Raw genomic sequence first — 27,194 nt, 5'->3', positions numbered from 1 at the left:
CGTGTTTTAGACCAAAAACCCCATCTTCTGGCGACTTCATGGAACTGCAGGCAGTTTAATGGAATGCCACATTTCCAAGTAAGGACAGTTAATGGATCGCCTACCTATGCCTTCAAAGATGCAGGAGGACTGCCAACTAGACAGAGGCGAACGGGTGATCTGATTCGTTGCAATGGAAAGTATTCTCTGGCCAAATAAAGTAGCATCGTACCGTTACATTACCAAACAACGGGAGATACAATCCGCCACATATATCTCTTAAATTATGTTTGGCTGTGGATTGATGCGGAAGTTGTAATGTAAACTCCGGCACACAGGGGTCTTGGAAAAGGAGTGTCTAGGCTGCATGGATACGGGAGGAGGGGAGCTGGAAAGTTAGGAAAGCCCTTTTCCTGTATTGCTGACGCGAACAGGAGGGCCGTGAGCGCGTCGGAGAAGCAACGACGTCCACGATGTTGATGTGGCTCTTAGGCTTGGTGATCTTCGTGTCACGGACAGAATGTTACTTTGCCGAAGAGAAATATCCAGAAGAGTCCAAGATGCAGCCGCCGACGGTGGTTATAGCGATCATAGCGCGGAACGCAGCGCACTCTCTGCCCTACTACCTGGGAGCTCTGGAGAACCTCAACTACCCCAAAAGTCGCATCTCTGTGTGGTGGGTCACTTGCATGGGATACGGTTTTGCATGCCAGGCTTCTTTGTTATGCGTCCCTTAGTCGTCGCTCAAAAGGTCGAAAGCATCTATCATCACTATCCCCTAGATTGCATTCTGAATGCAGCCCCCCCACCCCCTCCGTATTGTCCCAAATGACTTCCAGATTAATCAGTATGATTTGGACACGAGTACCCTTTCAGTCTAGCATCGGACTCTTTTTATACTTACTTTTAAAAGGTGCTTTCTTTCATAATATGCCTATGTCCACACCCACAACGATTATCAACACGAATGAAAAGCCTTAATTATCACTCGACAAATCATTGCTACACGGTTTTTATATTGCCTATTGATCATAATGAGGGACAGGCCTTAAACGATCATGAAATAAATTTGTACATTTATCCTGATACTCTTCCAAATAACCAATTTCCAGAGGGATCAATACAGTCATCTGAATATGAATGTTGTGCAGTCAAAGTGACACCATAAACATAAACCCTCCACAAGTTGTTTCAATCAACGTTTCCCCTACAATTTAAACAACATCTGAACTGTAATCTATAAAATGAACCGCGGAACTGACAACTTTCCTCTATTTAATTACCTGTAATCTATGTTACAGGACAGCCACAGACCATAACTTAGATAACACCACAGCTATGCTGAGAGAGTGGCTGACCGTCATGCAGAAACACTACCACTATGTAGAATGGAGGCCTATGGACCAGCCCACGTAAGTAGTATGGACCCTACATCGCTTTCATTCACAACAAGGAGGCCAGGAAAACATCTTTAGCTTTTTATCTTTTGAACCTTTTCAGCTCAGACGACCGTCAGTACAAATCAAGTAGCAATTATCCTCTGCCTCATACATCACCATGCGTGCGTTTTATTGTGTGTGTGTGTGTGTTTTCAGTGTGCCGTTGTATTGTAATTATGATTAGTTGTATTTAGTGCGTTAACGTTATTATGTGATCATTAGTGTATTGACATGGGTCCAATCAATATTTCAATATCATCGTTTATCGTATATGAGTGGTGTGGTGATATTGACCTTTTCTGAAAGATTTACAATGAAAGGACATTCCCTTAAATGTATTGCAATAAGGAAAACGTTGTTTCATCTTATACTATCCTTGTGTACAAATGTCGTTATTTTTTATTCGTAACTATGTGTTGTTTTTCTTTAATCTGTATTCTTTAAAATACATCAAACTAACGTAATGCCCGATTAAAAAAATACAAATGCTCCATTGTTTTAAATCATGTCACATTTCTGTTGAATTGACACTAGTCTAGTCCCTTGTCAATGTCATCATTGTTGAATTCAACGTCTATGCTTTCCATTGTAACCATGGTGACCCGGTCTCCGCCGTCTCCCTGTTCTCCTTCAGGTCTTATGCTGGGGAGCTGGGTCCGAAGCACTGGCCCAACAGCAGATACGAGTACGTCATGAAGCTCAAACAAGCCGCGTTGAACTTCGCTAGGAAACGTTGGGCCGACTACATCATGGTAAACCCTTCACTAAGGCTCACCGTCTGTACTTTAAACGCACCCTAAGATGCCATCTGAATAAATTGAGAATACAGATTTGGGATTGGTTGTTGTTTTACATTTGTTAAATGATACAGTTAATTACACGTTTTTATCTTATCTCAGTTTGGTTGCCTTTCATGAATTGATTGTTCCCACTTTTCCCATGTCTGTTATACGCTCGCTTTTCCTCTGGCTGTGTGTATGACTGTCTCTCTGTTTCTCTCTCTCTCTCTCTCTCTCTTTGTCTCTCTGACTCTCTTCGTGACGTCCTCTCGATTCCCTGTGCTTCAGTTTGCAGACACAGACAACATTGTGACCAACCCGGACACACTAAACCTGATGATAGCAGAGAACAAGTCCGTCATCGCCCCAATGCTGGACTCACCGGGCGCCTATTCAAACTACTGGTGTGGTATCACTCCCCAGGTGACCGGTCACCCCAAACCAATCACACTCGTGAACGGATGTTCTTTAAGCACATTGACAATCAGACACTGCCAGAGACTTTTTGGCCAATGGAATGCAGATAACAACAGGAAGGAGAGGAATGTTGTTTTAGTTGAGTTAGTTTAGTTGAGTTAGTTTAGATTTGAGTCAAACAATAAAGTCCCATTTCCTAATTAATGGCATGGAATGGAGCTTTAAAAAGTATTATGAAACACTTGTAGCAGCTCCTTTTTCATTTTCCATTTTTTCCTGTTATTTATATGATCACATTGTTTGTGTGTGCATCAGTGTCTCCATCGATTATCAATAAGCTGTGCCAGGTCAGACTCAATGCAAACACAGTGTACTGTTGGCCCAACAAGATCCAAAGGGATTTGATCCTCGAACCAAACCGGTTCATGAAACCACATTGACGTTCTGACCTCCGCCCTCCCTCTCCACCACCGCCTCCACCTCCACCAGGGCTACTACCGGCGCACGGCCGAGTACTTCCCCACGCGGCACCGCCACCGACTGGGCTGCTACCCGGTGCCCATGGTGCACTCCACCGTGCTGCTGGACCTCAGGAAGCAGGGCATGAAGGAGCTGGCCTTCTACCCGCCGCACGCCGACTACTCCTGGCCCTACGACGACATCATCGTCTTCGCCTTCTCCTGCAGAGCAGCAGGTTCGGCCCGAGAACTTGAGCTGTGTGTTGCTGTTTTGTTCAGACGATTTGTTTGCTAGGCAACGCTTTGAGGTGTGGAGGGAGGGAGGGGAACGAAGGCTGGCGTTAAACGTAGAAGAGGTGATCCGCAGATGCAGTCGTGAAAGAGCATACAGATGCACGGTTCGGACATGCACACGTAGCATTACTGGTGTGAAGCGTTATTGGTGTTGTGAGTGCAGGAGCAGTGGTGGTTGGGATCGTTGTTGAATGGGGTTTAATACTTAAGCCTATTTATATATTCACATTCAAAAATGTTTGTATCATGCTGAACAAAATACTTAGGCTGCGGTGAAATGGAAGATTAAATGATTAGGATTGAAAAAATCCAATGATTCTTCCATGGATCATATCCTCCCTTTTGGGCAGATTCATGGCGACGTTGTGTTCTTTCTCCTCTCAGACATCCAGATGTACCTGTGTAACAAGGAGCGCTACGGCTACCTGAACGTACCGGCCAAGCCCCACCACACACTGGAGGACGACCGCCTCAACTTCGTCCACGTGCACCTCGAGTCCATCGGTAAGCACAGCTGCTGTACTGTATCTTATATATATTACCATTGACTGCACAATTGAGACATACACACATGCATACATGGATGGATAAGACAGATGAGTATAGATGTATGAACAGATGGATTGATTAATGGATCGAATCGACCCATGCCATAGACAGAAATAGAAAATATGAACCTAGTGTTTGTGACCTGATCCATTGGAGGACGATCCGTACTAAGCACATTAAGGGCGGGACTTGAATAGCCACCTCGCAGTAGTCAATGGCCTCAATTCATTTCAGGCCATTGACGACTAGTCTATGGTGTTCTTTGTGTATGTTCACTTTGAACTACCTAAAGGCAACTAGAAGAATCACAGTCTCTGCCATTAACCAAGAGGACCTACATGTTAATGGTGTGGTATTGCATATATATGATTGATCATGGCTGGTACTAGATCCACGTTTCTATTGGTCGATGACACTCATTCCTTATCCATTCATTCACCTGCACATCAGCAGGGTTATCTCAGTTCATCTCCGAGGTGTACCTTTGTTGCCGTACATTCACAGGCTACTTTGAGTCCATGAGTTTTTGTAATGTGTTTTAATACTCCTTCGTGTTCTTCCAACAGTCGAGGGCCCCCGGATGCATCCCTCTCGCTTTGTGCACATGTTCCCCAAACAGAGAGACCTGATGGGCTTCGATGAGGTGAGCTGTCCTCTCACGGGTCCTCACGTCCTACTCATACTTTAGGGGTCTCCTCATTATAGCATCAACCACAAACAGGACCCACATCCAGACGATGAAGGACCGGGTCAGGAGTGTTTAATGATAAAGACAGCAGGTAGGATCTGTTTCAGTCCAGACCTGGGTCGGAGGTACAGATAGTCCATTCATGTGTGTCAAATTAGACCAGTAGTACTAAGAGGGGTCCAGTTGCTTAACCCAAACAAACGATTTCTAGTCTACCGAGTGTCTGAACGTAACTCTGGCTCAGATTCTCAACATGAACATTATTACCGCGTATCATACGACTTAACAACAGAGCATGTCATGGAAGCGTAGTTTGCGTGGTTACGATTTTCCAGCGTCACGTCAGCCTCCAGCCTGACGTGCCCTCCTCTCTGCTCCGCAGATCTACCTGATCAACCTGCGTCGCCGTGCCGACCGCCGAGAGAGGATGCTACTCTCCCTCAATGAGCTGGAGGTGGATGTCAAGGTGGTGGACGCAGTGGACGGAAAGTGAGTCAACAGAAGGAGAATTCGGGAAAATGCGAGAGATCGCACGGCATGGTTCAGAATATTCAGAGATCGCGTGCTATAGGAGAAGGGTGTTGGTTCTGGCGCAAAAGGTTCTGGGTTAAATCCTCCACAAGGTCTACAGCCGACCTTAGAGGCATTGTGGAGCGATCTGTGAGCATTCACTGTTGGTCGCTTTGGAAAAGGGTATCTGATAAAGGGCTAATTGTACATAGAGATGAGTGTAAGCTCAAGGGTCTGTGTTTGAGTACTGGGACAAACTGGGGAAAAGTGTGGCTAGGTGCTAGGGTGCTCTAGATGTGAAGCTTTTTAAAGAGATCTAAAAATATATAAAGAAATGTCCCAGGGATGGGTCCACTACACACCTACCAAATATCTAGGAAAATTTACATTAATATATTCCTCAAAGCTTTCAACTCATACTTATAAAGAAGTAGCATTGTAGGGGCGTGGTCTGTATTCCTCCCGTCTCCATTTCACTGTTCAGTGTAGTTTTTGTTTCCTTCCTAGTCTGAATCACAGTAGCTCCATACAGCTTCCCTGGCGCCATAACACGAGCCTACCGAGTATTGGTCAGTGCCCGGGCCACGTGAGTGCTCGGTAATTGACCACGCTTGGCTACGTAGCCAGAAGGGAAGATAGACTCCACCCATTAGATCGGCTTGGAGAAAATAGTAGGAAATCAATATACTGAAATAACCTGAGATTGCAATGGATTTCATGGAACACCATTTCCCGAGTGTCAATGCACACAGTGATAACCCCCGCTTCCTTTATTCTGTCCCAAAACCTGCTGGTTCCGGGGCTTTGCCCGATCGACCGGTGAATCCCCTCTTCCAACAATAACGGTCTGTCATTGCGCATGTGTTTGTGCGTTGTACATTATGGTGTGTCGTGTGTCTGTGTGCTGCAGTGCTCTGAACAGCAGTGACATTAAGCTGCTGGGCGTGGACCTGCTGCCTGGCTATTACGACCCCTACTCCGGACGCACCCTGACCAAGGGAGAGGTGGGCTGCTTCCTCAGCCACTACTTTATCTGGAAGGAGGTGAGGGGGATCACACAGCCGCACGCACGCACGCACGCGCGCACACACACACACACACACACAGAAGTAGATTCACACACACACACACACCCGCTTAACACACATACACACACACACATGCATACATTTGAGCACCATTAAACCTTCATAGAGAAAACTAACATATTTACAATTTTGTAATAAATGTAATGCCTACGTAATAGAGCATTACGTAATGTGTATACATTAAAGACAGTGGTATTCACACACATGTTTTATTTATATTGATATGTATTGGTGCTATCGTCTTGCACCAGATGGTGGACCAGCAATTGGACAAGGCGCTGGTCTTTGAGGACGACGTGCGTTTCCAGGCCAACTTCAAGCGGCGAGTCCTGAGACTGTTGGAGGAGGTGGAGAAGGCCCACCTAGACTGGGACATCATGTAAGAGCAAGAGGGGAGTAGGGAGAGGGAGGAGGTTGAGAGGGTGAGGGAAGGGGGGAGAAGGAGAAAGAGAGGGCAGGGGGGGTGAGGGAGTAGGAAAAGGAGAGACAGGGGGAGATTTAATTATAGCTTCAACAATTTGCACAAATGTTAAGAGGTTGATTCACATTTTACTATATGTGCATAATGTCTTAAGACTCTATATGAAAGTATTGTTCATTATAACCTTCATTCCCAAAGCACTTTTTAATGGAGGTTACAAAGTGCTTCCAAACAACAGAACAAAACTACACTACGGAAAAGCAAAACTAAAGAGTAACAGTTCAAAGACTTCCTGAAAAGGTGGGTCTTTAAGGGTCTTTGAAGCAGGAGACATAAGAGACAGGACTGTTTTTGTCCTCAGGTAAGAGATTCCATAGCTTTGTGGCCCGGAGGGAGTAGGCACAGCTGCATTTAGATTTCAGCCTGGTTTTTGGCAACAGATAATTGCAAAAAAATGTAGTCCATGTAACACGCTATATAAAAATACATAAATGTGAAAGTCTAATCAGATGAACCACATGAATAACACGACACAAGGTTTTCCAGAAAGGTATCTCTTCAAAGTGACCCCTGTTTTGCGAGGAAAATATTTGTTCTGAGGTTTTGTCTGAGAACTGGATGCATTTTTCTCCACACGTGCAGAACACATGCACGTTAAAAAAAAAACCTTCAGGAGCGTCCAACCGGCCTGAGCATGAATACCTCAAACACAAAAACAAACACCATAATAAAGACAGGAAAGTGCAATGCGTGTGGCTCCTCCTCCTCACCCCTTGTTGTCTGTTGTCGAACCCGTTGCTATAGTTACCTGGGCAGGAAGCAGGTGAACCCGGGCCTGGAGGAGGAGGTGGACAACGTTCACAACCTGGTGACGGCCGACTATTCCTACTGGACGTTGTCCTACGCCATCTCGCTGCAGGGCGCCCAGAAGCTGCTCAACGCAGAGCCGCTGTCCAAGATGCTCCCCGTGGACGAGTTCCTGCCCATCATGTACGACAAGCATCCAAGGTCAGTGCCAGGACGGGCACGCACGCAGACACACGTCAATATGCTCGTGCATGCGAGCGCGCACGCATGCAACGTTCTGTAGTCATCTCGCCACGTTACTGGGCGTGAAATTCTGTTTAAAATCCTTTTCAAAATAAATAAGTGTATTTATTACACATAAATAAATAAATAAATAAATATGTATATGGTTTCACAGATTAAAGGGGAATATTAAGCAGGATTACTTAAGCCTACAAGTTAAAAAACGCATTGGTTCAATCGGAGCAGGTGCAAGGGGTATGGTCAAACGTTGACAAAATCACGTCACGCTCACCTAAGCTAGGACATGCAGCCGATAAAGGCGTGAAAACCACCAACAGCGAAAGGCTTTTCTTGGCGGAAAGAATCAGACTTCTTGTACTTTACCCAGAATTTCCCCCCTTTCAACATTCTGTAAATGTTGGCCTAAAAGAACACGGAAATGTTCAACCAACAACAACACCATTTCTAACCAAAAAGGGGATTTGGAGTTTACTTACCCGTTAAATAACTGGTGTTCAACTGTGGTTAAACATGCCCCCAATTAGCTGTATCTAAGATTAATCCATCATAATCCAATGCTTGTTGGATGCTTGCAGGTATTTAATCATGGTTTTGTTTTTGGATAGAAATGCACGGGAAAGATGGAAACGTGGAAAGCCTCCAGTTTACTTTGTGTTTTCCCAGGGATAGTTAATCAAACTCATAGACAGCAGGAGATGGTTAGAAGCAGAGGATTTCCTTCTTTTTTTTCTGGAACTGCTTAACATTGACATTTCCTATTGGCATAAACATGCCTCTCTCCTCCAACATCTCCCTGCTTTTCATAGCCAGTACATTGTTGGCTTATGTAAGTTGGGTCTTGGGATTTAAATCCAGTAAAATATGTGTTGCAGTCTTGTATGTAAGATTCATCAAAAAATGTACCATTTATTTTACCTAGTATCTCTTTAATCAGCAGGATAGTGTCTGCTATTTCTTCCTTACTCAACTTTTGAGCTATTTACAGTTTCATGTTTGCTCAATGCTATTATTATCTATTATGCAACAGTAGGCAAACAGTAGTTGGAAAAATCCAAACACATCAAAGAGGAGGTGAATCACTGCCTTTGCAAGGAAGTTTATTTAGATTCAACATGAAGAGCCTACAGTCTTCATCATTTTGAGTGTGCTGCCATCTAGAGGTTAAGACGTGCTAGTGTGATTGACATTATGTACGCAAACATCAAAAACTATTTGTGTCACAGAATACCTTTAGAACAGCGTTGACTGAAATATAGTTATACAGAAATATAGAGAATATACATAATACAAAACACAGACTTTTACTTGAGCTTTTACTAACCCTAACTCAAAGCAGGCTGCAGACATTGTGTAAAGAGAGATAATATTAAAGATAGATATATTCTTAAGCACACATGAGGTCCGTCGCGGTAGTGGTAATAAGGATGAAACAAACTTATTTTGACGTCACATATATATGCTACAACAGATGCTTTGTCTATAATGACTTTTTAAGCCATAGTCATGAAAAAAAAAGAGAGAGAGAGAGTTAGTTTTTACAAAACATTAGGCTCTTTCCTGGTGCCCCCCCCCAGACGAGGTGTATGGATGAGTGAGGCTACATGTAAAACGTCAAGTATGAAATATGATGTACACCTAGCAGACTTGCAAAACCACAAAGCTTGACAATGCCTTTTGGCTCCGCCATCTGTAGACAAATGGCTCCCTGCCAGCCATTAAGTTGGCTCTTTCTGCCTGTTTTCTGTCCTGCTTACTGGCTGTCTAATGCTCACCGGACATGCTTGCCTAGTTGGCAATTCTGACCAAAGCAACAAAAACCTCATGCCAGCCAGAACTATTATTATTAATACCAACAAAGATTTAAAGTAAACAAGATTGCTCAGGATAATATTATCTTTACAAATGTAGTGTAGCACATTTTTAACATAACATTATCCCCAACATATCATTGATTGAACCAGCTGTTTTATTCCCCTGTTTATCCAGCGAGGCGCATAAGGCCCACTACCCCAACCGCAACCTGCAGGCCTTCAGCACACGCCCCCTGCTGGTGCAGCCCTGCCACTACGCCGGTGACCCAGCCTGGGTCAGCGACACGGAGACCTCCACGCTGTGGGATGACGATGCAGTCCGCACCGACTGGAGGGGCTCGCAGAAGACTCTCAAAGGGGCAGCGCAGCAACCCGAGATGTTGTCCAATGCTTATAAGGATGAACTGTAGACGAGGAAAGGGTCAAATGTCAGTCGAAGGAGGCCGGTGAAAGCCTTAAGATCACAGGGGTCGGCGACATTAGAGAGGAGAATGTTCCCTTGACTGGACATGACAGGAGCTCCCGCCATTGGTCAGCTTGGTGTCAGGTGACATCAGGTGAGATAAGGGGTTCTAAGAAGGTTCCTCTATGTCGCTGGCCTTCTAAAGATCATGGTACACAAATAGTGTTAGATTGTCTCTAGGGTTTATGCAACCTGTTGGGCGATGTGCAGTTATGCCATCTTGTGGATGGAAAGAGTCTGTATTTTTTTTTTCTAGTCGCATACTCACACATACTACTAAGTAAGGTAGTGTTTCGTACAAAGGTGTGTTTTCTGTAAGAGTTGCAATGTTACATGGTTTAAGTTTTAGACAATGAAAACCCATTTAAAGGAATATCTGACAAGTCAAAGTTAATTTAAGGCTGTTTCGCTTGTACACATGGTATACAATGTGATACAATATTTTGATCATTTTAATATTTGTTTTTGTATTTTAAACTGTGTGTGAATGGTTGTGTGGAGGTTTCTAATGATTGCATGATCCTTATAACTGAGCAGTTCTTATGTTTTTTTCTGTGTAGAATAGAGACTTCATCTGATACTAAATGATACACTCCATTTGTTGTGCCTCACAGAATGGGCAACAAAACAAAGTATCCTTCCTGTGTATATGAATAATATTTCTCCGTATGGATTCATTCGAAAACTGTATAAACTGTATGATCTTGTTTTACAAAAATATTTTGTACATCATGTAGTGATCTAGGTTCATGTTACTTGTGTCTTCAGTTGTATTTCTTTTATTTTCTAATGTCAGAACCTCAGAACCTTCTTTTGACGTTGTTGACGATATTGTGCGACACAATAATATGCATTTAAAACAGATCAAAATGATAAAGAATACCAGAAATGGATTGCAGATAAGGAACGCCATATTTTGACAAATGTAGAGAAATATCTGTGCAATAAATCATGAATGGGAAAAAAAAGAAGCAAAAAGCATGCAAGAAATTCTTATTGTATAATTATTTCATGCATTATGGACAGTCGTTCTGGATTGTGGAGTTGACTGATGGTTGCAGTGAAACATACACTTTCACTAGCACACTTACACTCAAAGAGAGATAGACACTGAGATACAATGAGACAGCGAGAGAAAGAGAGTGAGTCAGTTGCCATAGTTGTGTCATGGTTCTGATAAATGGAAGGAGATGAATGATCCACCTCCACCATACCTCCCCCGTGTCTTTCAGGACAAGCAGGATCATTTCGAGAGAGAGGGAGAGAGGGAATGGTTGAGTGTAATTGGCCAAAAGCTGGTCTGTATGAACTTGAGCGATCCCACTGTGGGAGGGGAAGTCAACAGAGCTTCCTAGTGGCTCACCGTCTGGGGGGGGGCGTCATAGTGAATGTTAGGGAATGTCCTGCAAAAGTTAGAGGTTAGCTTTTTAATGTTTATCTCTACTGTATGTTTTATCTTTCCGTTTATGTGTCTTCGAATCAACATTTTGGGGGCATTGTTCTTCACTGTGCCCCGTTCTTCCAACTACGATATTCCAATAGGTCGTGTCTAATGTCTCATGTAAATAAAAACTGAATATATATATATATATATAATGGGCCCTTGTGAAAGCCCTATTTTCCTATTTCTCTACGCCTCCACCTCATATCTTCAGTTAACAGATGTGACCTGATGTTCTTTCGCTTGGATGGGAAGTCAGCCATTTAGGGCTGATATAGCAACAGCTGTTGACCTAAATGCACACTTCAGAAATAGTCACATTTGTAGCAGCTCTCAATGACATGAAAATTAAAAAAAGGAATGCAATTATTACCAAGGCACATGGGAAACCTGAGAACAATTTTATTTTAAACCTAAATCCTACCTCAAAATAATAGCATAATATTATTTACACTTTTGTCAAGCACAATATATTCACAGACGGTTCCTAAAAAGTGCAAATTCCACACGCTGGGACCACGTCTTTGGTGCATAGGAAGACTTCACTCAACTAAGCAGACGATTTCGATCGACCTAAGGTACTTCCACAACTTTTGCCTCTTCATTTACACTTTGTACGGAAACTGGCTAGATCGAAGAGCATTGCAAGTAAGTGTGTGAGTCAACAACCTCGTTATATCGTGAATAGATGCTGAGGGGTTATTTGGAGATAGCAAGTTTTGCAAGCATTTTGTGCTTACGCTAAAGTCAGGCTAATTTGTCACTCCTTACCAAGTACTGCATAGCCATGGATATTATATAAGACTGTAGTTATTCCATGTTTAAAGTGTCGGTTTACTTGACAGCTGGAGCGTGGAAAGGTATGCGTGCAATGCAGCTGCTGTACATGACTGTCATTCAAAGTTAGGGCATATGGGAGGACATGTATGTGTGTTAATTTAGCACAGACACACTCGAATTATTCCAAGATATCTGTTAACAGCAGGATTACAGTGTATTATTTCTGTAAAAATCACGTGTCCAATCAGGTGCATTCACACCAACAGTAAAACGAATATTTTAATCCGACGAGGTTGCTCGCGCGATTTTCAAAACACTCGCGCGAGTGGTTTGAAGCATATTGGAGGAGAAAGTCTGCACTGTGAACCAGTTCAATCTGGACTTCAGAAAGTGAACGCTGATAGACTGTCAGGAGTCCACAAAGCTTCAAGGGAAATTCGCGGTAAACAAATCTCCATTGAAGTCCGTGAATCAGGTCGTTCGCGCCGCTATTCAAGAAAATTCATCTTTATTCGCGTCTTTGCATTAACTCTTTATGTATTCTCGCTGCTCCTTGGCTTTGGCTGTGAACGCACAGTCAGAACATTGAGTGGTCTGGATGATCGCCCAGCCGGGCCATAGAACATGCACTCGTTGTCTTTCCCTAAATGAAAATGAAAAAAAAAATATAATAGATCATGTGTGCCTTTTGTACTCGACCTTGTTTAACACCATGGTATTCATTTGCACTATTTAAATAGTATAGTAAAACATATTTTCTTAGAAGAGTTGGTCACAGTTGAAGGAAAGACCCTTGGGTAATATGCATGATTAAGAAACAATCCTAAAGTTTTACCTGGATTTGAAAGCACAATTGTAAGAGACACCCTGCTGCCAGATTGCAGACAAAGATATAGTAATATCTAAAAAAAAATTAGGTTTACCCTGTTTTATCAACGGTTTAAATGTACAGAACTAGATTTCCTTGAGATAAAGAGGATATAACAACTGACATTTTAACTCTTCATCCCTAATCACCTCTGAAGATAATAAGTGCAATGAATAGCTTGTCGATTGCGCCACCATGTCCCAAGAGTTTTTTGTTACAACAAGGTAATAAGGGCTTATAGTCCTGATTTTCATAACATCATTGTCCCAGTAAAGAAACAACTTACCGATTACTGCCTTTACATGGTCATTAACTTAACCAGGTCGGTTAGGGACCATTTACCAGTGGATCGGTCAACCCTTTTTGACCTATTATTGTGTTGTGTAGATTTGCATCCTTGCGTTGATTAGCAACATGAGAACGAGCTTGAATGGCCTTCAGAACCTGACCTGTATGCTATGTGTTTCTGCCTGCAGGGCTGATACCAGGGGTCATATCAGGGGCCATGCCAGGGGTCATGGGGTTCTTTGGGTGCGTTGCGCGGAGGGCAGGCCTGCGGTGGTCTCCTGGGGTCTCTCCTCTGGTCCGGACCAGCGCTCGCTGCTACAGCTCGGAGCCCACCACGGAGAAGAACGTCCCGTACGAGAAGACCCTCAAACAGCAGGGCGGGGCCTCGGCCGGCCCCACCAAACCACTTCCCAGGTCAGAAGTCACGACCAGGGGCTCACACCCTTCCGTGACATAATAATGTGTGTTCAGTGGTTCTTCCTTTCAAATGTATTGCTTTTATCGAGTCTAAAGCAATTGTTTTTGAAGGATAAATGCTACACTAATTTTATTGCACAGTTACTGTTAATATTTCAGTTACATAGGCCAGTTTCATATCTTATTAATTTCCAGTTTCATCGATTCTTTCTTAAATTCTGATTCATAATCAATACATGTATACTCTTCAACTCCCCATCAAGCTGAGGATCATTTGTGTTGAAACAACAAGAGACTTTTAATACCATTATTGAATCAGTGTAATGAAAGCTAGTGGAAAAGCTAATTCAATGAATTAATGAAAGTGTTTCCTGTGTTGCCGTGGGGATGGTGCCCTGCAGGTCAGCTGATGCGGTTGTGATCGGAGGGGGCAGTCTGGGCTGCCAGACCATCTACCACCTGGCCAAGATGGGCATGACCAACGTGGTTCTGCTGGAGCGCGACAGGCTGACCGCCGGCACCACCTGGCACACTGCAGGTAGGGAGGGAGGGGGGAGGGGTGGGTGGGGGTAAGGCTGTATAGATGGATGGATGGATGAATGGAGAGAGGTATGGATGGATGGTATGACATCCAGGACATATATTTCAATGCTGCTCCTGCTGGCATGCTGCAGTATACACAAGCATGTCCAATGTTTTTGGTCTGTTTGAAAAGTGTATGGGAATTACAGTGAGGCTAAGTGATGAGCATACACTAAGATAGACAGAAGTACAATATTTGTGGAGGATCAAGTTTGGCAAATAGTTCTTTACGTGACACACATACCATGCAGGCACTTCATCTGTCTGGGGGATTTATGTCTATCCATCTGTCCGCCCTTCTGTCCGTCTGTCTGTCTGTCGGTCGGTCTGTCGGTCTGTCGGTCTGTTGGTCTGTCGGTCTGTCGGTCTGTCTGTCTGGCTGGCTGTCTGTCTGTCTGTCTGTCTGTCTGTCCACTTGTCTGTTTGTCTCTCTGGAACCCTTACGAAAGCCATTACTGACCTAAGCCGTTAATATTGCTGAAGAGTTTGGTATTTGTGGTCAGTGCGAGTCATGATGAACCAGGTGTCAGGTCAGGTCTTCACACCTTTTGATACAACAATATGATCATATTATATTATCATATATTATGCATATATATTATATTCTCTTATTACATGGCACATGTAGCCATGTAATAAGTGGGATAATGTATAGAATAAGCCCCTTCAGAGCGAAGCAGGACACATCCGCTAAATTTAGAAACCCGGTGAAAGCCTGTACAATCAGCAGATGTACCGGTAAACTGGCCAAAGGCTAACTTCGTCCACAGTTATACCTGGTGGGGACTCACTGTTTCTTGAGAAAGAGGAAACAGTATCTCTACCCTATTACCTGCCATACAATCCTATGCCAATATTGCACTTCTCTGTCTTGGCAATGTAAGATTACTGTGAGGCACAATAAACTCTTCTAAGAAGGGCTGTAACCTTTAACTTTGAATAACTGTGTGTGTGTGTGTGTGTGTGTGTGTGTGTGTGTGTGTGTGTGTGTGTGTGTGTGTGTGTGTGTGTGTGTGTGTGTGTGTGTGTGTCTAACCCTAGCCGATAAATACAAAGTGAAAACTTTGGATATCCCTTTTTTGTGTTGTTCTCCCCCTACACCACAGGCCTGTTGTGGCAGCTAAGGCCCAGCGATGTGGAAGTAGAGCTCCTGGCTCACACCAGGAACGTGATCTCGAAAGACCTGGAAGAGGAGACTGGCCTGCACACTGGCTGGATCCAAAATGGCGGCCTTTTTATTGCCTCCAACAAGCAGCGGCTGGACGAATACAAGAGGCTGATGTCGGTAAGGACACGGAAAGAGCTGGAGCTCTGGGAGCGCTGAGGGCTGGTGTTGTGTTTGGGGTAAAGCCTAGAGTAGAGTTTAAGCTAGGTGCAGCGTAGCGTTGAAGCTAGAAGCAGCATAGCCTTGATGCTAGGTGCAGCGTAGAGTTTAAGCAAGGTGCAGTGTAGCATAGAAGCTAGGTTGAGCCTAGCATTCAAGCTAGGTGTAGTGTATTGTTGAAGCTTGGTGCAGCCTAGCGTTCCAGAAACTAGGTATGGTGTACCATGGACACTAGCCGTGGCGTATATACTGTTGAAAAAATTTGCCACAACATTGCCTTTAGGCATAAATCCTTGAATGAATTTGACAGAAAAAATCAAACTTTTTTTTTTAAACATTATTTTTAGAACCGAGGAACAAACAGAAAATACAAAAGTAAATAATAGTTAATAAAATCTGACTTCAACAGTTCAATTCTTCTTCTTCTTCTTCTTCTTCTTCTTCTTCTTCCTCCACAAGCTCGGCAAGGTGTACGGTATCGAGTCCTACGTGCTGTCGCCCGCGGAGACCAAGGACCTCTACCCACTGATGAACGTGGACGACCTGTACGGGACGCTCTACGTGCCAAAGGACGGAACCATGGACCCGGCCGGGACCTGCACCACGCTGACCCGGGCCGCCTCGGCCCGCGGCGCCACGGTAACCACAGGAGTCTGTTATGGTCATAGTCACATACAGTGTTTATCATGAGGCCCAGCACGGTGTAGCACCGGGTTATTGTGGACGGGGAGCTTCTTGCAAATACTTGAGATAGCGAATCAAATATGATTATAAACTTGTTTGCCATAAAAGCAGGTTTTATTTATTGGTTTATTTCAGGGATATTGCAAACTGATCAACATTCGAACTGTAAGTTAGCTAAAGTTAGCCTAAGGGGCTAGTTTACATCTGTTTTCCCCTGTTGAACCGGATCAGTGTGTTTGGATAAGAAGGAGTCTTCCATATTTGGAGGAAATAGTGTGCTTAAATATTATAAAATGGCATGGTATGCCATGAAAACAGGTTAACCAGAAGTAAACGCCTCAAAATCATCATCAAACATGTCTCATAGGCAACCAGGGGCAACATGTATTTCATGACATTTCTGACAATATAATTGGTGGAGGTCAGACTTGAACCCACAGCATCTTGCTCTCCTAGTCCCCACGCGCTACCACTGATCTACTTGTACATAAACGCCCAAGGGCGGATCAGAATACATTTAGACAAGGAGCAGTGGTGGTCTTGGCAAGTACGGTAAAAGGGCATATCTATGCCATAACAACAGGTTTACCGGCATTAACATATCAAAATAATCCCCAATGGTTTTGTTACTACAAATATGTTTTTGTGTGTCTTCCCGAGTATGTGAGTACCTTCCTCTTGTGTACCGATTTAACGGCCAACGAGCCTGGTCAGCGTTTGACGGGTTCTACCTGCATTTCCGCTCCTCTGCACAGGTGATCGAGAACTGCCCGGTGACGGGCATCACGGTGCGGGAGGACGAGACGGGGGTGAGGAGGGTGAGGGCGGTGGAGACGGAGCACGGCACCATCGAGACGCCCTGCGTGGTCAACTGTGCAGGTGAGTCACGGCGGTCGCCATAGCAACCCGGGTTCGGCCCTCTGCGGGCCATGGAGAGGGGAGGGAAAACAGCAAAAACTCTGGGCTGAAAATGCATTGATTTTCTCCATAGAAGCGTTATAAGAGGATCTCATTATAAGGGGGTTACATCAGAAGCTGCATTGCGAAACGAAAAGTTACCAGTCCTAATAATGGTTAAAAGGGTATACCTAGAGTTGATTTGGAAACAACGGATTTAAAGGAGAGATGAAGAGTGAAGAGTAACGGCTATTGGACTGTAAACCTCATAGTTCCCAACGTACGTAAACTACAATTCCCATGGTGCAGTTCAACTCTTCTCTAACTTAGGTTCTGATTAGAAGCCTTGGTTCTTCGGACAGCTGCGGTTTATATATATATTTTTTTTCATTGTTGATTGTATGAACTAAAATGGCAACTAAATAAAGAACTTATTCTCAGCAATTAAGGTAATCATTCATATGTCCCAGTAAAATAACGAATAGTCTCTCAACTCATCTTCAGTGATTATGAGCCTACGTGATATGGTTCTATGATTACTGCAAGCACGAGTCCTTAGAGTGGGGGCGTTTCTACCCAGGTCGAAACTACCTAATTGCTGTCTTGGTTAACCCTGTACGCAGTTCTGTCCGATTTTCTTCCAGACTTTGGAACCATTGGCGAACATATCTGTATGCTAGACATTGAATATTGTAAAAAGCGTTGTATTTTTTTTACTCTGTGTATTTTCTGTTTGTTCTTGTTGTCCTTGGTGATATGGATCCCCCTGGGTCTGAAATAAAGATAAAGATATGACCGTATGGTTTCTATTTTTTTCACATTTTCAGTCTGTGTTGCAGCTGTTTCCTTGACACAGGCCATCTTATGACGGTTAAACAAGTGTAAGCCGTGCTTTGTATGTCTGTCTGACTGTGTGCCTCGTGCTCCATGCAGGTGTCTGGGCCACCAAGCTGGGGGACATGGCCGGAGTCAAGGTGCCTCTGATCGCCATGCATCACGCCTACGTGGTGACGGAGAGGATAGAAGGCATCCAGGTGAGACCTAGCCACATGTAGCTCAGTGCCATTATCTCGTCAGTCGAGAATAGAGGGCATCCAGGTAAGACCTAGCCACATGTAGCTTAGCACCATTATCTCGTCAGTCGAGAATAGAGGGCATCCAGGTGAGACCTAGCCTCATGTAGCTTAGCACCATTATCTCGTCAGTCGAGAATAGAGGGCATCCAGGTGAGACCTAGCCACATGTAGCTCAGTGCCATTATCTCGTCGGTTCACCATTATAGACGGCATCCAGGTCAGAGGCATTGATAAGCATTATTAGCTTAGTGTTTCACTCAGTTTCTAGTGGCATTATGTCCATTTTGTGTATAGTGTCCCACCAGCAGAGGGCATTGTGGAACCATAAACCCAACTGTGCAATTGTCCACATGGTGCATACAGACATATATCTAAAAGAGATAAGTGTTTCTACGAAATACCGACATATAGGTGAATGTCTTTTGGACGTTGAGTTCTGTGCCATATGATTTACCTAACCTTGCTGGACATACGGGTGTAGGCCTGTGTGAAAGGATACGTCGGTCTGTCCATCACTGTAAATGCGCATGTTGGTGCACAGTGGCCATGTCTTTCATAGGTCAGCTACACCCACTTATACGAATGCATGCACGCACACATCATTACATACCCACAATCTAACCCACTCACACGCATTCACACACTCGCACACACGATTGCACACATGGATGCACACTCACACGCACACACACATCCCTACATGCACACAACCTAACCCACTCACACGCATGCACACACTCACGTGCACACACGTATGCACACACGCATGCTCACTCACACACGCATCACTACACACACAACCTAACACACCCACAACAACAAGCCAACATCATGCTGATGTCCCACTAAATGGATTCCATAACCTCTCATGTCAAACGTACGTAATAACATGAGTGCGGGCGTGCGTGTGTTCGACCAGTGCCTCGTATCGATCTGTTGCACAGACACCTATCAAGAGAGCGAGCTGAGCTCAAAGACTGTAGCTGGCATGGGCGCGAGAGAGGAGAGCGAGAGAGGGTGGATGGGAGACACCATTAGAGAGAATAGCGGAGATGAGCAGTTTGACTTTTGTAAGCCATGTAGGGGGGCCGTTTTCAAAATGTCAGCCTCTTAACTGGTATTTGTATTAAAACCCAGATATCCATTTGTTGGTGGAGAGTCTGTTGGTCTGTCGATTTAATTTTTTTCACATTCTCTTTGTTATTATCAGCAGAAAGTTAACAAACCCAAAAGAAAAAATATATTACTGTTTTTTAGATATCAATGGCTACCTCCAGCGATGACTTCGCCCATCGATATCCAGTTGTAATGAGTATCGATGAGCGAAGCCATCGCTGGATTAGGCTTCTAAAGCAGGCTAAGCCCAAGATCACCATTCAGAGGGAAGCTCCCTGGAATGGCTGCTGTTTGTCTCCCCCTCCCCCCATCCCCCTAATGCTTCAATCATCTTCTCCTTCCCCTTAGAACATGCCCAACGTCCGGGACCACGATGCCTCCGTGTATCTCCGTCTCCAGGGCGACGCCCTCTCCGTGGGCGGCTATGAGCAGAACCCAATCTTCTGGGACAAGGTAATACACCACATCGCTATGAAAACGACTAGAGGCGATTGTATTCAAAACAGGCGATCAGTTCCGTACGCACAAGTTTAAAAAACAAGAAGCTTTTTAAATAGATAGATAGATATATTTTGGGCGCAGAAATGACCAAGCGACAACTCTTCCGTCCGGTAGTATTACACCATTCCCCACGGATCAAGCTAGGTAATTATAAAATGTAACAGATCCCATACTAAGGAGTCTTTTAATGCAATTAATCAGATTGTATCCTGGTATCCTACCCAGTAATCCTGAAAGGTGCAGCCCTAGCGATGACACCCACGCATGATGACACAGGCTAGCCTTGGGGTGCTTGCATCACACTGAGCAGCATCTCTGTAGCCAGCGCCGGCGATAGAAGGCTTTTGAAACCGTACAGAAATCGTGTGATGTTGCAACCGCTTTGGAAAAAAAGAGGCTGTGAAAACTTAAAGCAAGTCATTGCACCGTTTATGCAACAGGTGGAATAGGTCAACATAATAAATTATTAAAACCCGATGTCTAACTGATATTGTGAAACCACAACAAGATAAAGGGGGCAAGGGGCAGCAGAGACATTTACGCATGTTTTTTGTAGTGATACACAGCTCTCCTGATAGCCTTTTATCATGGAGGTGAATAGTCTTGTACATATGTGCATGCAGGTAGCTTTAATTAACCTAATAGTTACACACTGTAGGTAGCCAACGGTTACGTAACGTTACATAGCCGCAACCAGACCGTAACATCCTGCCGCGTGTAATTTATTAACAAGTATTTTATTAATCCTGAAGGAAATGCTCTGCTCAAAATAGAAAAATAAAAATGCAGAATAGAACATTGAAAATAATAGTGGGAAAAACTCTATCACATTCAGGAACCTCACAAAGAGAGGCAGTCAAACATAACTAGAATGGAGTGACCGAGTGATCAGGCAGCATGTCTTTGTCGCCTCCCAAGCCAAGCACAGACCCCTCTCTCCCTGCCACAACCCGTCCACTCGAAGGTCATTCCTCTGGGTCGCTCGCGTCTCTTGTTCCCTGGTTCCTGTCGTCGTCCTCCTCCACTGGGTTTGCTCTCCGCTGTGACCCGTAGTCGATTGGCCTCACAGAGACTAAGAGTTGTGAACAAAGAACTTGCGGCGTGGTGAGAAGTGCAGGAGTGCCAAGCGTCTAAAGATAGGCCGGATCGATGGCCTCAGAGGCACAAGACATCTGGAGGGAGAGGTGGAACTGCTGCTTGGAAACCCAAGGCCGCCTTTCAGAGGTGTGTGTGTGTGTGTGTGTGTGTGTGTGTGTGTGTGTGTGTGTGTGTGTGTGTGTGTGTGTGTGTGTGTGTGTGTGTGTGTGTGTGTGTGTGTGTGTGTGCTTGTAATCGACTGAAAGACAAACTAGGAGTGAATAAACCTGTCATTTGTTAAACAATACCTCATGCGGTGGGTGTGGTTTATTGGCCCACCCCTTAAGAGACATGCAGAGGCGCCTGGTAGGTGTGGTCTAGGGAGATCCACCTCTAATGTCCCCTTCAGAGACGTACAGATAGGGGGTGTGGTCTATTGGTCCACAGCTAATGTCCCCTTTAGAGACGTGCAGATAGGGGGTGTGGTCTATTGGTCCACAGCTCATGTCCCCTTTAGAGACGTGCAGATAGAGGGTGTGGTCTATTGGTCCACAGCTAATGTCCCCTTTAGAGACGTGCAGATAGAGGGTGTGGTCTATTGGTCCACAGCTAATGTCCCCTTTAGAGACGTGCAGAAAGGGGGTGTGGTCTATTGGTCACCCTCTAATCTCCCCTTAAGAGACGTGCAGATAGAGGGTGTGGTCTATTGGTCCACAGCTCATGTCCCCTCCAGAGACGTACAGATAGGGGGTGTGGTCTATTAGTCCACAGCTCATGTCCCCTCCAGAGACGTGCAGATAGGGGGTGTGGTTTATTGGTCATCCTCTAATGTCCTCTTAGGAGACGTGCAGAAGCCCTTAGTGAGTGTGTTCTTCACTATCCTTATTTTGGATATATCCTAGGATAAGTTATTTCTTGGCATAAGGGAAAGGCACTTAATTGAAGATGAACAATATTTGTAGATTCAAAGTTTGATCCATTCTTCCAGAAGGCATGTTTCGACAGATGTCCCTGAAATGGGAGTCATGATTGGGGAGGTGATCTGGTTCCCAGGTGTTCTAAATAAATTAGTTTTCTGTGTGTGTGTGTGTGTGTGTGTGTGTGTGTGTGTGTGTGTGTGTGTGTGTGGGGGGGGGGGGGGGGGGGGAGATTGCATACACAATCTTTGTGTATGCAATCACGCGCTATGAGATACTGTTTCTATGATCATGGCCACCTGAGGTCATTCAAACTGCGGGCAAAGCTGAACAACACTAGTGCTGACGTTTGCATGGTTGATCCTGTGTCGCCGTCCCCAGGTGTCTGACAAGTTTGCCTTCAGCCTCTTCGACCTGGACTGGGATGTGTTTTCGGCGAATATCGAAGGAGCCATGAACAGAATCCCAGCCTTGGAGCAGACTGGCATCAAGTCAACCGTCTGTGGCCCCGGTACATGCAGACACACAGAGACAAGAGATACACTTATCTGATTATTTACAAAGACAGATCTCTTTCTGTCACCTATACCCTGGTGTACAACAGATAGAGTGCTGAAAGGACTAGAAGTGTGTGTGTGAGACTGTGAGTGTTTATATGCTACGTGGTAATCCTGGGACGTCGGGCCACACGCAGTGCTGTGTTTGAATGGAGGTTCACGCTAAGCACTTGGATGTTTCCCCATGATAACTTAAAACCTGAACCACCATCTGTACACTGGGAGCCTGCAAGGTTATTAATTTAATGTGTGTGTGGGTTGGTCAAAGACATACCTTTCCTCTATTTCTTTCACTTTGATTATGATAATAATAATAGGTTCAGCAGCAGCACAACAGATTCAAACGACAAACAAATATAACATATAAACATATAAAATCGTTATTTTATCTTGTAGCTGATATGGTTATATTGTAGCTGATATATTTATATTGTAGCTGAAATATTTATATTGTAGCATATATGGTTACATTGTTATATTACAACTGATGTGGTTATATTGTAGCTGATATGGTTATATTTTAGCTGATGTATTTATATTGTAGCTGGGATGTGTTTATATTGTAGCTGGGATGTGTTTATATTGTAGCTGATATGGTTATATTGTTATATTGTAGCTGATATATTTATATTGTAGCTGGGATGTGTTTATCTTGTAGCTGGGATGTGTTTATCTTGTAGCTGGGATGTGTTTATATTGTAGCTGACATAGTGAAGCTGACATGTTGTCTCTCTCTCCCCCACTCAGAGTCCTTCACAGCGGATCATAAGCCTCTGATGGGGGAAGCTCCGGAGGTCAGGGGATTCTTCCTTGGCTGTGGCTTCAACAGCGCTGGTAAGTGTTAGACAAGACCAGTGGAGCACAGAGACGATTCAACACCCGCTCGAACCTCTCGGATATGCAGGGAATGACTTGAATGAAAAGAGAGGGAACAGGCTAATGATGAACACAGAGCAGTCCAACACCGCAGCTTATTTCCAAATAAGATGTCCGATTTGAAACTTGCTCACAAAATGAAATAGACAACTTATTTCTAACAAATTGGTTATTAAGGCATATTTAATGTATCGGGTGCAAATGAAATCAATAATCGTACAATCCAACAATAACAGCGGTATAACAAAACGTTGTTGAACCAGGAACCAGCAATGGTGGGTCACAGGGGTAAGGAAGTGAGAGTCACACTGACTGTCCCCTATCACGAGTGACTCCGCTGAGCCAGGCTCCTCCCGCGGGTGTAGTTCCTGTGCGTGATGCATCTGACCCCACCGGGTCTCCGGTGTCATCCGCATTCCTCGTCTCTCGTCGGGACACTCATCACCGCTGAACACCACCTCCTCAGGGAGTCGCAGGATGATGCCAGCAGGCAGAACCCTCACATGCAAAAAGCACATCGTTCTTCGGTGATCCGGTCGGATCCCTCGCCCCCTCGGTGTCCGTCGTACACGTTAGGGGTGTTGCTGTCATGGGCGCAGCAAACGCAGATCGTACACATGAGCTCCTACTGAGAGGAACCTCATGCATGGCTATGGAGAAGGCAATGGAGTGTGTTGTAAAAGGTTGTTAAAGTGAGTGCCCACGTTAAGTTATTAACATTATGCATATAAACGAATAAACTATATTATACATGACTTTAACCCTCACAGCTTTCCCACGTGGAAAAATACCATTTTGGAGTTAATTGTGAATGAAAGACGGTTGAACGAAATCGTTTCATGTCAAATGATTGGAACGGAATTTTCCACGGCTGCAGCGGCGGCAACAAGAAAGTGTCTCTGAGCAGCACCAGCTCCAACACCGCTGCAACCGGCAGATAGGAAATCAGCTGCGGCAGGGTCGTGGGAAGCGCCGTTCAAACACAAAACCGGCGCGTTCAGCTAAAATGCCAACGAGGCGTTTCCACAACATGACAAGCGGCTTGTCACCCCGATGGTCCGACTGCAGCCTGTTTGGACCCTGGGTGCACGAACGTGTCCGTTCGCGTCTGCGGCGTGACGAGTAACGAGCCCTCTGACTGACTTGCCCTCCCAGACCCCCACGCGTGATGAGGATGATGTCATGATCTCCCAGCCCGCGGAACGGAGCAATCCGACCGGGAGACGGGGAAGCAACAGCCCCGCCCGGCGCCCCGGTGTGCCTCTGAACCACAGGGTGAACAACCACGTTCTGTGTTCCGTGTTCCGTGCCCGTCGGAAACCGGGCCCACGGTGATCCGTCTTCATCAGTCGTCCCCCGGGCCTGTCAGTTCTTTAATGGGCCAGACACAGCACGGGGCTCTGGGTAAAGGCTGGACCGTCACTGAGGAGCTGAGACACAGCAGGGGGACAAAGACTTTCTAATTGAGAACAAGGGTGCCCCCCTTCGGGCCCCCCCCCACCACCACACCTAGGATACATGTCAGCACACACACGCACACACAAACGAGCGCACACACACGCACACACAAACGAGCGCACACACACCAACGAGTGCACACACGCACACACAAACGAGTGCACCGACACACTCACAAACGAGCGCGCACACAAACAAGCACACACAGGCACACACAACCGAGCGCACACCTCCGCATAAAAACAAGCGCACACTTACAAAGTAGCACACACACTTACAAAGTAGCACACACAAACAAACGTCAGTGCTCTGACGAAAAGTATTCCCGACGAGAACAACTCCGAGGTCAGGGCTAATGGATTCACGTCGTCGAAGACGTCCCCTTTCATAGACTCTTAACATCATCCTTTTTTTTTTATGGTGCTAATTTGGTTGCTAGGCAATAAAAAAATTGAAATGAAAAGCGCCCTTGCAGCGTTTGTATCTGTTGCCTGGCGACATAAGTGTATTCACAGTGTCTCCGGCGAAGCCTCATAATTCCATCAGAGGGGGAGAGAGAGGCTCGCAGGCTGCCTCTCTCTGCCAGGACGGAGGCCTTGTTAAAGTGAACCCTGGGGCTGTCGTTCATGCTACACTTGATGCCTGTGGTGGCTCTGTGGCGCGGCGGCTAACCCCGACACCACTGTAGCGAGTGGCAGACGAGGCTACGCTCGTTAGCCTGGAGATGAGCGCATCAGAAGCTGGGGCTGTAGGGTCGTTTTTCAGCTGGGTCACTTTGATTGTATATTATTTTGTGTCATATTTGAACGATTCGCTGTTGTGCGGGTCGCTGTCGGTGAGCAGCGCAATCTTAACTGTGAGTTATGCTGTCAAACACAACGCTTGATTGACAGGAAGGAGGAAGGGAGGGAGGGAGGATGGGGAGGGGAGGGGGGGAACAGATTGATTGAAGCAGCGGGATGTGCGTGGGTGCAGAAAGCGGTGTGAAAGGGAAGGAACAGCGGGGAGGCGTGAGCGGGGGCAGGAGCCCGTCTAGACTGAGAGAACGGGTAAGGGAAGGAAATGGGAGGGAGGAAGAGTGGGTGGGTGGGTGGATTGATTGACTGATGGATGGGTGGCTGGGTGGTGGGGTCGGAAGCCGAGAGACTCAGATGTTGCGTCTCTGAAACGCACTTTAGAGCCACTGGGTGAATGTCATCGGAGAGAGAGGGACGGACGGAGAGACTGTGGAGCGACACTGAGATAAAGCGCTGAGGGAGAGGTCGGGAGAGGAATGGCAGAGATGGACAACGACACAACAGGGGGAAAACATGTGTGAGGGAGGGACGTGCGTGTGTGTGTGTGTGTGTGTGTGTGTGTGTGTGTGTGTGTGTGTGTGTGTGTGTTTTCAACACACCCGTATCAGTGGCAAAATCTCTCATGACATTTAGCAGTTATCTCCCCTGTTGCTTGTTTTGACCATGTCTTCAAAGCACTGCCAGGCCTTCCTCTCTCCTCCTCTCCCCCTCCACCTGTCCATCCCTCCCTCCCTCCACCTGTCCATCTTTCCATCCCTCCCTCGACCTGTCCATCCCTCCTTCCACCTGTCCATCTGTCCATCCCTCCCTTCACCTGTCCATCCCTCCCTCCACCTGTCCACCTGTCCGTCCCTCTCTTCACCTATCCATCCCTCTCTCCACCTGTCCATCCCTTCCTCCACCTGTCCACCTGTCCATCCCTCTTTCCACCTGTCCATCCCTTCCTCCACCTGTTCACCTGTCCATCCCTCCCTCCACCTGTCCACCTGTCCATCCCTCCCTCCACCTGTCCACCTGTCCATCCCTCTCTCCACCTGTCCAAACATTTTACTTAATGTTCTGATATACCAATGAATCACCACCTACTGAATATAATAGTGTCTATCTATAGGCATGATGCTGGGGGGCGGCTGCGGCAGAGAGCTGGCCCACTGGATCATCCACGGGCGTCCCGAGAAGGACATGTACGGCTACGACATCAGGTAACCAACAACGTAGACGCACACGGAACACATTCAGACAAAACGCCAGACTGGGCGGCCCCGCCCATTCTGCCGGCGATTTGATCGCCCTGCAGAAGGATCTGGAGAAGAGCAATACATTTCTTTCGAGTTTCGATAAGTTTTTGCGCGACCCAATCACCAAGCTGGCTCTTCCCCCTCGCGCGCTATTGGCTGGTTTAACACAAAGACGACAGGGAGGCGACGGCAAGCAGCCAATTGCGTACAGAGTCATTTGAACTAGGCCCATTGATCACGGTGCTGAAGAAAATGGCGGCAGCTTTCCCAGACAAACGTGCAATCTACGATTGAGCTTGGTTTGGCAATAGCCAGCCTTACAAAGCGCTGCACTGCGTAGCTGATCTAAAGTCA

The 27,194-nt window shown here is 45.6% G+C and overlaps 2 protein-coding genes across 3 annotated transcripts in view; both read left to right on the top strand.

The window, feature by feature from the left end:
- The first annotated feature begins 404 nt into the window (after positions 1-404).
- On the top strand, positions 405-10,936 carry cercam (cerebral endothelial cell adhesion molecule). 2 transcript variants are annotated; one of them, XM_079734177.1, is made up of 12 exons: positions 405-655; positions 1,281-1,391; positions 2,053-2,170; positions 2,486-2,620; positions 3,104-3,308; positions 3,751-3,870; positions 4,482-4,558; positions 4,986-5,092; positions 6,024-6,156; positions 6,453-6,580; positions 7,427-7,612; positions 9,659-10,936. In XM_079734177.1, the coding sequence occupies exons 1-12, from the start codon at positions 453-455 to the stop codon at positions 9,891-9,893; spliced, it is 1,758 nt and encodes a 585-aa protein (XP_079590303.1). In that variant the 5' UTR covers positions 405-452; the 3' UTR covers positions 9,894-10,936. The 2 variants fall into 2 exon arrangements, with proteins under 2 accessions (XP_079590303.1, XP_079590302.1); XM_079734176.1 differs by having other exon boundaries at positions 7,427-7,630.
- Positions 10,937-11,883: 947 nt separating this feature from the next.
- Positions 11,884-27,194, top strand: part of sardh (sarcosine dehydrogenase) — a gene marked incomplete at its 3' end in the record, with an annotated part of 29,618 nt that continues 14,307 nt past the window's right edge. The window contains exons 1-11 of the mRNA XM_079735702.1: positions 11,884-11,965; positions 13,512-13,737; positions 14,142-14,278; positions 15,429-15,607; positions 16,106-16,285; positions 17,086-17,209; positions 18,161-18,261; positions 19,768-19,872; positions 22,296-22,425; positions 23,219-23,305; positions 26,714-26,804. Of these exons, the coding sequence (XP_079591828.1) occupies positions 13,541-13,737; positions 14,142-14,278; positions 15,429-15,607; positions 16,106-16,285; positions 17,086-17,209; positions 18,161-18,261; positions 19,768-19,872; positions 22,296-22,425; positions 23,219-23,305; positions 26,714-26,804 (1,331 nt within the window). The 5' untranslated portion in view covers positions 11,884-11,965; positions 13,512-13,540. The remainder of the gene's footprint in view (positions 11,966-13,511; positions 13,738-14,141; positions 14,279-15,428; positions 15,608-16,105; positions 16,286-17,085; positions 17,210-18,160; positions 18,262-19,767; positions 19,873-22,295; positions 22,426-23,218; positions 23,306-26,713; positions 26,805-27,194) is intronic.

This window comes from Pollachius pollachius (genome assembly GCF_949987615.1).
Source record: "Pollachius pollachius genome assembly, chromosome: 4".
Lineage (NCBI taxonomy): Eukaryota > Metazoa > Chordata > Actinopteri > Gadiformes > Gadidae > Pollachius > Pollachius pollachius.
This window is presented reverse-complemented; position numbering and strand designations above follow the sequence as displayed.

What these genes read in the sequence shown, in the direction of transcription:
- cercam (XM_079734176.1), top strand. Translation starts at nt 453, where the DNA reads ATGTTGATGTGGCTCTTAGGCTTGGTGATCTTCGTGTCACGGACAGAA. An exon ending in GTTGGGCCGACTACATCATG is followed by an intron (nt 2,171 to 2,485) that starts GTAAACCCTTCA and finishes CCTGTGCTTCAG; the next exon opens with TTTGCAGACACAGACAACAT. An exon ending in ACTACTTTATCTGGAAGGAG is followed by an intron (nt 6,157 to 6,452) that starts GTGAGGGGGATC and finishes GTCTTGCACCAG; the next exon opens with ATGGTGGACCAGCAATTGGA.